Raw genomic sequence first — 11,967 nt, forward strand, 5'->3', positions numbered from 1 at the left:
AACCTTTGTCTGCAGTCTTTTGGGGTCTGTCTCTCAACCTTTGTCTGCAGTCTTTTGGGGTCTGTCTCCACCTTTGTCTGCAGTCTTTTGGGGTCTGTCTCTCCACCTTTGTCTGCAGTCTTTTGGGGTCTGTCTCTAGTGTTAATTTAATCTGTCCAATTACTTTTGGTCCCTTTAAAAACAGGGTGGCACATGTTAAGGAGCTGAAACTCCTAAACCCTTCCCATCATGTCAAGAGCAGCCACACAAAAAGAGTCGTGGTCAATGCATACATCACACCATGTAAACAGAGGACAACATGCATTCTGAACTTGGATGGTAAAGATGCCTGAAAGACACATATTAGCCAGTGCTAGATATGCATGAGAAGCAGCTGAAATTATCTAAAGTAACGTACCCCCGAGGAAGCGGCACCCTAGCCGCGAAACGTGCGTTGGGGTTGCAGGCCGGCACATCCTTTATATATTGCCATGATGGGTACGTTACACTAGAACTATACTAATAATTGAGGATACATTTTGCCACATCTTTGATGCATGAAAAGCTCCATTATATGGAGATATATATATAATGCTCCTTTTTTTTTACATCCTTGAATTGGCTATCCTTGTAGACACTCAGATTTATGGCAATGTCTCTCTGCAGCCGTTCCTAATTTGCTGGATCTTATATACTCATCCTACTGGGGGTTTTAACCCCCTCTCATTGTATTTTATTATTTTTATTTGTTGCAGTGTGACAGGGTCGGGCCATAATATTTGGGCATTTTGGTACCTCATATGCATTGTTTGCTCTTATGTATTGGAACAGTATTATAATTTCTGGCCTGCCCACATCATAGCAGGACTGTCTATTTGGATTTTTTGATACACCTATTTGTGCTGACCTGCTTTCCTATTGGTTCTGGGTTACCTATTTATTAGATGCCTCACATAAATACATTTTGAATTTGTCATGTTCTCTTTCCTGTGCCTACTTTTTGATATAATAAAAAATTGATTTTATTTAAATAGCTTTTGGACTCCATTGTTTCTCCTGTTAATCCTCTGTAATGTGTATGATACAGGTTATGTATACACTGATTCAATGGTTTTACTTCTAGGTAACATCTGATACCTAGAGGTTCTTAAACTTTTGTAAATCTGTAACCATAGAAACAGCCGACTAAAAGAGCGAAAGCGCGGTACTCAGAAAATTTGAAAGCCAAAATGTCAATTTCAAAACTTTTGGCAGGGTTAAACTCAGGGTTAAACTCAGCAGGGTTAATGTTGAAGTGCCAGGAGAGTCTGAGCAGAAGCTCTTGGAAATCCCCAAGCACCCTCTGACCTCAGGGTGACCCTTTGGTTGTCCACTCATGGGAAGAAAGTTATGTATGTTAAATGTTTGCCACATCTGAATAATTTTTCTCACCGTAAAACCATGAACTCTTCCCTTTTTTTTTTTTTTTTTTTTTTTTATAAATGTCCATATAACCCGCTTCCCAATTAGTGGGCAGCAACAATCACTTCTGTAAAGTCATTGCTGCTGGCTTTCCTGCTCTGCATCGTAGTAGCCTAGTTTTCAAGGCCGATAAAAGCCCCGTGTCCCTCCAGTTCAGCCTATATTCCCTCAGAATAAATCCCCAGGTCTACGTCCTTCTAAAGAAGCTAATCACTGTAAGATACAATATTGTTACGCTCCAGGAAGACATCCAGGCCTCTCCTGAACTCCTCTTCTGTGTTCACCATCACCACCTCCTCAGGCAGGGAATTCCAGATTCTCACTGCCCTAACAGTAAAGAATCCTCTTCTATGTTGGTGGAGAACCCTTCTCTCCCCCAGACGCAGAGAATGCCCCCTTGTGACTGTCACCTTCCTTGGTATAAACAGATCCTCGGAGAGATATTTGTATTGTCCCCTTATATACTTATACATGGTTATTAGATCTCCCCTCAGTTGTCTTTTTTCTAGACTAAATAATCCTAGTTTTCCTAATCTCTCTGGGTATTGTAGTTCCCCCATCCCCTTTATTAATTTTGTTGCCCTCCTTTGTACCCGCTCTAGTTCCATTATATCCTTCCTGAGCACCGGTGCCCAAAACTGTACGCAGTACTCCATGTGTGGTGTAACCAGGGGTTTATGTATCTCATCTAAATGCTCCAGACCAGAAAGCTATGCTGTGGAGGGGCTGACACTGATGGCCATTTAATCTGGTTTCTACAGAAGCCCTAAGGGTGTACTCAGTTCTCTTTTGGTGCATAATGACTATAATTTGTATGAGGTGGATTTGTGGTGTCTTTCACAGAGGACGCGTTGCTGTTTCTGTGACTTCTTGGATCCATCTTTTTTTAGGCCCAAAAATGTTTTCAATAAGTCTGGAATTTTATGGATTTTTCTTACACGGTGTCTTTTACACCCTGGTGGGGGAAACTATAGATTTTGGCAGGTGTACTCATTTTTTTCCCATAAATGCCTGTCTGTGAGATCCCCTGGAGGATCCAGAAGTGTTGCAGCCCGTCACTGGTGGACGGCATTCATGCTCTTTATGTCTCATAGGGCTCATTGTGTGAGGGGCTCCTATCCCCCAGAGCTGCTCTCTGCTTGGGACATGTTTGCTGAAGAGAAGGGGACAGAGAACGAGCGGCCAGGTAAGCACAAAGTAACGTCATCTTATGCTTTTAGGACTACACCCCTCAGAGTAGATGGGTGCAGCAGCGTGCTCCATTATTTAGCGTTCGTCCATCTTGGTCTTCTCTTTGCTTGTCCATCTCTCCAATGATGCTTGGCCTCCAGCTGGACATAGTGTGTGTGGATCTGTGATGGACCTGCCGTGTTATACTCCTTCTTATCCGGCTCCTGCTCTAGTTTCCTGGACTCATCTGTTGCAGCAGGAGATGTACATGATGTCCACAGTACAGGGGGTGTAGGAATATGTAATTCTGCAGGCTGGGCTCACATACGGGAGCTACAGACACACCATGGCTGTTATGGCAGACCGGGGATGAGGAAACCTGCAACGAGTAATTGGCAATGCCTTGGAACAGCGCCCCCAGCTGGTGCAGGACTGGGTGTCCTGAGGGTTTGGTCTTTGTTGTTTTGCAATGGTTGGATAGCCTGTAGCACCTTCTAGTACATTTCGTATCTGCCTGCAGACTTGTTTGGAGCGGAGCAACTCTTCATGATTCTCGAGTTTGAGTTTGGTGGTGACGATTTAGAGCGGATGAGTTCCAAGGTAAGTTGGGACGTGGGATCTGATGTACAGGACTGTCCTGTGACATTTCCTTCATTGCATTGACCACTTATGTGTTTTTTCCCTTCACAGCTGCCGTCTGTGGCGGCCTCCCGTGGTATCCTCCACCAGGTGACTGCAGCCTTGGCTGTGGCTGAGGAGGAGCTGAGATTTGAGCACAGGTACTGGTCCTCCATTAAATCTTTCATGTCCTCTGATGACCCTTGACATATGTTCAGGGTCTTCTCCATGCCCACCACATTCTTTTATTTGTTCTTGTTTTTAAGGGATTTACACTGGGGCAATCTCCTAATTGAGAAGTCCTCCTCCTGCACCATGTCGGTGTCTCTATGTGGACAGAGGTTTGATATTCCCAGTGGCGGGATACAGGTGAAGATCATCGACTATACTCTGTCTCGGCTGGATAAAGGTGGATGGGCCGGGTGGTATAAGGTCACTTTCCCTTCTCTGTCCAAATGACAATTGCTTGTACAAACCTGCTGCTTCTTTCAGATGGCCTGACCGTCTTCTGTGACCTGTCCACAGATGAGGAGCTTTTCCAGGGAAAGGGAGATCTGCAGTTTGATGTTTATAGAGGGATGAGACTCGAGAACCAGTAAGTGACTAAGAGACATCTATGGTGGTCCATGTCTTGATGGCTGATTGGGCACTCCCTTCCTGCCGGTGGCTTGTGGGGCACTCCCAGTACAGTCTTCTCCTAAGTTGTCTTGAATTACTGGCCTGCAATGGAGTTGCCTGATTTATGTCTCATCTCCTTCGTAGATTTATTCTTTTTGTGGGCGTCTCCCTAATTTCATTTAGCTTTAATTGCAGTTTATAATTAAGGTGAGCCCCCTGCAGCAGAAAGGACGATGCCTGAGAACACCCGATTGCATGTGTATAACATCTCAGGAGCCATGGTTGTATTTGTTGGAAAACCTGAGTGGGCTCCTTTTGCTTGGGTGAGCCCCTTGTCCTGACAATGGGCCCCCTTTTGCGTGGCCGAGCCTCGTGCCCTGATAGTGGGTTCCCTTTTGCATGGGTTTTCTCCCGCGGCCTGGTAGGTGGACCCCCTTTTGCATGCCTCGCTGCCTGGTAGTGAGCCCCCTTTTGCATATAGTGCCCTGTGCCTGGTAGTGGGCTTCCCTTTCCAAGTGCGTGTCCCGTGGCCTGGTAGTGAGCCCCCTTTTGCGTATAGTGCCCCGTGGACTGGTAGTGAGACCCCTTTTGCTTATAGTGCCACGTGGCCTGGTAGTGGGCCTCTTTTTGCGTGGACATGCCCTGCTGCCTGGTAATGGGCTTCCCTTTGCGTATAGTGCCACGTGGCCTGTTAGTGAGCCCCCCTTTGCGTATAGTGCCCCGTGGCCTGGTAGTGAGACCCGTTTTGCGTATAGTGCCCCGTGGCCTGGTAGTGAGCCCCCTTTTGCGTATAGTGCCACGTGGCCTGGTAGTGAGCCCCCTTTTGCGTATAGTGCCACGTGGCCTGGTAATTGGCTTCCCTTTGCGTATAGTGCCCCGCGGCCTGATAGTGAGCCCCCTTTAGTGTGCGCCTGACATCTGTGTCCTGCACCATTCAGGATGGAGAGCTGCATGTTTTTAGTCATTGAGAGCTTCTTGCGTCTCCTCTGTAGACTCGGTTATTATGGCTTCTTCTGATGGTTGGGTAATTACATCCACGTGTTCATTATAGGCCAACATCCAACACTGCGGAGACACTATCACATGTTTCTCTTTTACTAGTCATTGCTACTACTTACCAGTTTCCTACTCCACACTGATGAGGGGCAATACCCCGAAACAGCTGTCTGTGGATGGATACCATGTTTTGGCATAGGTGGTTTCCTTCATTGGAGACTGCCCTTCCCGTGGTTGTTCCTTCCCGGGGAAAGACCTGGCTAGTCATTGCTTGCGTTGAGAAACATGTGATGGTGTCTCCGCGGCTTGTGTTTTGCATGTTTTTTCATTATAGGCCAGACTGGGCTGCACTCACGCTCATGTCCTCCTTCTTTGCAGGAACACCTGGTCCTCATACAGGCCACACTCCAATGTTCTGTGGCTGCACTATCTGTGTGATAAGCTTCTTAGTGAAGTGAAGTACATAAGGAAGCCAACATCTGCCCCTCAGCGCCGGGAACTGCGCAGACTCCAGGACTTCAGGAGAGATGTGAAGCAATTTGGATCTGCCACCGAAGTCCTGATGAAAAGTCGTCTCTTTAAATGACCTCCCACTGGTGTTCACCCAGGTCTTGGCTTAGGCTGGGCACCTATGTCCGCCCCAATAACATGATTGCAAACACTGTAGTGGATCTTATTGTAACTTCTATTAGAAGAGGCTCCTCAGTGCTGGGAAGGTCTGACCACAGATGGTGAAAGTGGTGGCCAGATGATGAAAAGTTTTATTGAAATTTTTTGGTGTAATTAAAGGCGCTCAACTTGTAGTGATCTATCCTCCAGTTACTCAGCTTCCATTGTATCTGGGGTCCAGGTACTGGCCCAATGTTGTGCATTAAGCATTTCAGTTGCACAAGGACAAATTACAATTGTCTCCAGAGCCCAAGTGTCAGAATGATCTATGCACCTGGCCACTCTTTCTGAAGCCTAGCTCCCTGCCATGGGCATTGAATCAGTCCATCATCACATTGTATCATGGAGCTATCCACACAGGTTCTACCCTATCCTCCATCCATAGACCAGGCTTCCTGGCGTGGGGTTGGAATCAGTCCAGCATGGCATTGTATCATGGAGCTATCCACCCAGGTTCTACCCTATCCTCCATCCATAGACCAGGCTTCCTGACGTGGGCATGGAATCAGTCCAGCATGGCATTGTATCATGGAGCTATCCACACAGGTTCTACCCTATCCTTCATCCATAGACCAAGCTTCCTGACGGCATGGAATCAGTCCAGCATTGCCTTGTATCATGGAGCTATCCACACAGGCGCAACCCTATCCTCCATCCATAGAACAGGCTTCCTGACGTGGGCATGGAATCAGTCAAAGCATGGCATTGTATCATGGAGCTATCCACACATGTTCCACCCTATCCTCCATCCATAGACCAGGCTTCCTGGCGTGGGCATGGAATCAGTCCAGCATGGCATTGTATCATGGAGCTATCCACACAGGCTCCACCCTATCCTCCATCCATAGGCCAGGCTTCCTGACTTGGGCATGGAATCAGTCAAAGCATGGCATTGTATCATGGAGCTATCCACACAGGTTCCACCCTATCCTCCATCCATAGACCAGGCTTCCTGGCGTGGGCATGGAATCAGTCCAGCATGACATTGTATCATGGAGCTATCCACACAGGTTCTACCCTATCCTCCATCCATAGACCAGGCTTCCTGGCGTGGGCATGGAATCAGTCTAGCATGGCATTGTATCATGGAGCTATCCACACATGTTCTACCCTATCCCTCCATCCATAGACCAGGCTTCCTGGCGTGGGCATGGAATCAGTCCAGCATGGCATTGTATCATGGAGCTATCCACCCAGGTTCTACCCTATCTTCCATCCATAGACCAGGCTTCCTGGCGTGGGCTTGGAATCAGTCCAGCATCACATTGTATCATGGAGCTATCCACACAGGTTCTACCCTATCGTTCATCCATAGACCAGGCTTCCTGGCGTGGGCTTGGAATCAGTCCAGCATCACATTGTATCATGGAGCTATCCACACAGGTTCTACCCTATCCTCCATCCATAGATCAGGCTTCCTGGCGTGGGCTTGGAATCAGCCATTGTAGGCATTTACTACAGGCTGCCTGTGCAAGCTGAAGACATGGATGAATTCTTTATGCATCAAATGGCCAAGTTCTCCAAAAAATATGACATAGTTGTCATGGGAGATTTCAACTATCCAGACATTTGTTGGGAATCTCTCTCAGGCAAAACTAACAGGTCAAGGAAATTCTTATCCTCTCTTGCTGACAACTTTATCTTCCAAAAGGTAGGGGAGAAAACAAGGGGAACTGCTACCTTGGATCTAATCCTTATAAACAAGGAGGAAATGGTTGAGGAGGTAAAAGTGGCTGGGACCCTAGGAGGTAGCGACCATGCTATTTTTAGAAATTTGGATAACTAGAGGCGGAAGACCTGTGAAGACTCAGACGTCAAGGTTAGATTTCAGAAAGGCAGATTTTAAGGGATTCAGAAAGAGAATTGGAGGGATCCAATGGCTGGATATCCTTAAAGACAAAAATGTCCAGGAAGGATGGGAAATCTTGAAAAATGAAATTCTCAAAGCACAGTTGTTAACAATTCCGAAAAGAGGGAAGAATAGGAAGCATTTAAGGAAACCAGGATGGATGAACACAGAACTTAAGCACATGCTAAAAAGGAAGAAAAAAATGTTTATAAAATGGAAAGGGGGAGGCATATCTAAAGAAGAATATAATGCTGTCTGCAGAACCTGCAGGGCACAAATCAGATTATCTAAAGCTGAAAATGAATTGAGGCTTGCAAGAGTTGTCAAAAGCAATAATAAAGGATTTTGGGGATATGTCAAAAGTAAAAGAAAAGTCAAAGATGCTATAGGATTTTTACAGGATGAAAATGATGAAATGGTAAGACAAGATGTTGAGAAGGCTGAACTTTTAAATTCCTATTTTGCATCGGTTTTCTCTCAGAAAGGAAATGTAACATCAACTGTTCTTCACTGTCCTATTAAGGGAATAGAAGAATCCAGGATATCTATAAACAGAAAGATAGTGAGGAAACACTTAGCTAACCTAAATGAATTCAAGTCTCCAGGTCCAGATGAATTACACCCCAGAGTTCTGAAGGAGATAGCAGAAGAAATTTTTGAACCCCTCTCCATAATCTTTGAAAATTCTTGGAGAACAGGAGAAGTGCCAGAAGACTGGAGAAGAGCAAATGTTGTTCCTATCTTCAAAAAGGGGAAGAAGGTGGACCCAGGCAACTATAGGCTGGTGAGTCTGACTTCTCTACCCGGAAAGATCTTTGAACAAATTATTAAACAACATGTATGTCAGTACCTGGATAAGAATGAAGTGATTAAACAGAGTCAGCATGGGTTTGTAACTAATAAGTCATGTCAGACTAACTTAATTTCCTTCTATGACGGAATCACTGATTGGGTGGATCAAGGAAATGCTGTAGATATAGTATATCTCGACTTCAGCAAAGCATTTGACAAAGTCTCTCATACAATCCTTATTGAAAAAATGACTAAGTATGGAATGGACAAGGCAACTGTTAGGTGGATTCATAACTGGCTTAGTGATCGGACCCAAAGAGTGGTCGTAAATGGCTGCACATCCAGTTGGAAGAATGTCTCAAGTGGGGTACCACAGGGCTCTGTCTTGGGCCCTGTATTGTTCAACATCTTTATCAACGATTTAGATGAAGGAATTGAGGGTAAACTGATTAAATTTGCTGATGACACAAAGCTAGGAGGGATAGCTGATACTAGAGAAGAGAGAGAGGATTCAAAAAGATATAAATAAACTGGAGAAGTGGGCAGCAACTAACAGAATGGTTTTTAACAGGGAGAAATGCAAAGTACTACATCTGGGCAATAAAAATGAAAAAAGCATATACAGAATGGGAGGAATAGGGCTAAGTGACAGCACATGTGAAAAAGACTTGGGTATACTAATAGATCACAGACTGAATATGAGTCAACAGTGTGATGCAGCAGCAAAAAAGGCAAATGCAATTCTAGGATGTATTAACAGAAGCATACAGTCTAGATCACGTGAAGTCATTATTTCCCTCTACTCCTCTTTGGTCAGACCTCATCTGGAATATTGTGTCCAGTTTTGGGCACCACATTTTAAAAAAGACATCAACAAACTGGAGCAAGTTCAGAAAAGAGCGACCAGAATGGTGACCGGTCTGCAAACCCTGTCTTATGAGGAAAGGTTGCAGGATTTGGGAATGTTTAGTTTGCAAAAGAGAAGACTGAGAGGAGACTTAATAGCTGTCTACAAATATCTAAAGGGCTGTCACATTGTAGAAGGATCAACTTTATTCTCATTTGCACAAGGAAAGACTAGAAGCAATGGGATGAAGCTGAATGGGAGGAGACACAGATTAGATATTAGAAAAAACTTTTTGACAGTTAAGGCCCCGTCACACTAAGCGACTCACCAGCGATCCCGACACCGATATGAAGGTGTCAGGATCGCTGGTAAGTCGCTATGTGATCGCTGGTGAGCTGTCACACAGACAGCTTCACCAGCGATCAGCACAGCGATGCCGAGCGCCCGGCATCGCTGGCTATCGCTGTAGAAAATAGTATCAAAATAAAAAATATAGTTATTCTCACCTTCCGACGTCCCGTTTAGCCATCCCACCTCTCTCCACGCTCCGGTCCCAGTGATCCTTTGCACGAATGACCGCGAGATGTCACGGTCTCGCGGGATAACAAAGTCTCGCGGTCATTCATGCAAAGGATCACTGGGACCGGAGCGTGGAGAGAGGCAGGATGGCTGAACGGGACATCGGAAGGTGAGAATAACTATATTTTTTATTTTTTTTTATTATTTTTTTACACCTGATCGCTGGTCTCTCGCCTGTCACACACAGCGATGCGTGCTGGCCAGCGGGAGACCAGCGACCAAAGAAATGTCCAGAGGTTTCTTGCAGCGATCAGCGATACCGGCAGGGGGGCCGCTCGCTGATCGCTGTCACACACAGCGATCTCAATGGTGAGATCGCTGTTACGTCACAAAAGTTGTGACTCAGCAGCGATCTCGCTACCGAGATTGCTTAGTGAGACAGGGCCTTTAGAGTGATCAATGAGTGGAACAGGCTGCCACGAGAAGTGGTGACTTCTCCTTCAATGGAAGTCTTCAAAGAGAGGCTGGACAGACATCTGACTGAGATGATTTAACGAATCCTGCTTTGAGCAGGGGGTTGGACCAGATGGCCCAGGAGGTCCCTTCCAACTCTACGATTCTATGATTCTATGGCATTGTATCATGGAGCTATCCACACATGTTCTACCCTATCCTCCATCCATAGACCAGGCTTCCTGGCGTGGGCTTGGAATCAGTCCAGCATGGCATTGTATCATGGAGCTATCCACACAGGTTCTACCCTATCCCTCCATCCATAGACCAGGCTTCCTGGCGTGGGCTTGGAATCAGTCCAGCATGGCATTGTATCATGGAGCTATCCACACAGGTTCTACCCTATCCCTCCATCCATAGACCAGGCTTCCTGGCGTGGGCTTGGAATCAGTCCAGCATGGCATTGTATCATGGAGCTATCCACACATGTTCTACCCTATCCCTCCATCCATAGACCAGGCTTCTTGGCGTGGGCATGGAATCAGTCCAGCATGGCATTGTATCATGGAGCTATCCACACAGGTTCTACCCTATCCCTCCATCCATAGACCAGGCTTCCTGGCGTGGGCATGGAATCAGTCCAGCATGGCATTGTATCATGGAGCTATCCACACAGCTTCTACCCTATCCATCCATAGACCAGGCTTCCTGGCGTGGGCTTGGAATCAGTCCATCATGGCATTGTATCATGGAGCTATCCACACAGGTTCTACCCTATCCCTCCATCCATAGACCAGGCTTCCTGGCGTGGGCATGGAATCAGTCCAGCATGGCATTGTATCATGGAGCTATCCACACAGCTTCTACCCTATCCATCCATAGACCAGGCTTCCTGGCGTGGGCATGGAATCAGTCCATCATGGCATTGTATCATGGAGCTATCCACACAGCTTCTTCCCTATCCCTCCATCCATAGACCAGGCTTCCTGACGTGGGCTTGGAATCAGTCCAGCATGGCATTGAATCATGGAGCTATCCACACAGCTTCTACCCTATCCTCCATCCATAGACCAGGCTTCCTGGCGTGGGCTTGGAATCGGTCCAGCATGACATTGTATCATGGAGCTATCCACACAGGTTCTACCCTATCCCTCCATCCATAGACCAGGCTTCCTGGCGTGGGCTTGGAATCAGTCCAGCATGGCATTGTATCATGGAGCTATCCACACATGTTCTACCCTATCCTCCATCCATAGACCAGGCTTCCTGGCGTGGGTTTGGAATCAGTCCAGCATGGCATTGTATCATGGAGCTATCCACACAGCTTCTACCCTATCCCTCCATCCATAGACCAGGCTTCCTGGCGTGGGTTTGGAATCAGTCCAGCATGGCATTGTATCATGGAGCTATCCACACAGCTTCTACCCTATCCCTCCATCCATAGACCAGGCTTCCTGGCGTGGGCTTGGAATCAGTCCAGCATGGCATTGTATCATGGAGCTATCCACACATGTTCTACCCTATCCTCCATCCATAGACCAGGCTTCCTGGCGTGGGTTTGGAATCAGTCCAGCATGGCATTGTATCATGGAGCTATCCACACAGCTTCTACCCTATCCCTCCATCCATAGACCAGGCTTCCTGGCGTGGGTTTGGAATCAGTCCAGCATGACATTGTATCATGGAGTTATCCACACAGGTTCTACCCTATCCCTCCATCCATAGACCAGGCTTCCTGGCGTGGGTTTGGAATCAGTCCAGCATGGCATTGTATCATGGAGCTATCCACACAGCTTCTACCCTATCCCTCCATCCATAGACCAGGCTTCCTGGCGTGGGTTTGGAATCAGTCCAGCATGACATTGTATCATGGAGTTATCCACACAGGTTCTACCCTATCCCTCCATCCATAGACCAGGCTTCCTGGCGTGGGTTTGGAATCAGTCCAGCATGGCATTGTATCATGGAGCTATCCACACAGGTTCTACCCTATCCC

The 11,967-nt window shown here is 46.7% G+C and overlaps 1 protein-coding gene across 3 annotated transcripts in view; it reads left to right on the forward strand.

Annotated features, from left to right (window-relative positions):
• The window catches only part of HASPIN (histone H3 associated protein kinase), a 160,486-nt gene extending 154,841 nt beyond the window's left edge, over nt 1-5,645 (forward strand). For 2 of the 3 annotated variants that reach the window (XM_073561074.1, XM_073561073.1), the window contains 6 exons: nt 2,535-2,626; nt 3,131-3,210; nt 3,301-3,389; nt 3,495-3,637; nt 3,721-3,823; nt 5,221-5,645. In XM_073561074.1, coding sequence (XP_073417175.1) covers nt 2,535-2,626; nt 3,131-3,210; nt 3,301-3,389; nt 3,495-3,637; nt 3,721-3,823; nt 5,221-5,428 — 715 coding nt within the window. In that variant the 3' untranslated portion in view covers nt 5,429-5,645. The remainder of the gene's footprint in view (nt 1-2,534; nt 2,627-3,130; nt 3,211-3,300; nt 3,390-3,494; nt 3,638-3,720; nt 3,824-5,220) is intronic. The other variant, XR_012227046.1, reaches the window with a different exon arrangement.
• Nucleotides 5,646-11,967: the final 6,322 nt, after the last annotated feature.

This window comes from Dendrobates tinctorius, unplaced genomic scaffold (genome assembly GCF_039654945.1).
Source record: "Dendrobates tinctorius isolate UK_male_01 unplaced genomic scaffold, ASM3965494v1 ptg000313l, whole genome shotgun sequence".
NCBI classification, from domain to species: Eukaryota; Metazoa; Chordata; class Amphibia; order Anura; family Dendrobatidae; genus Dendrobates; species Dendrobates tinctorius.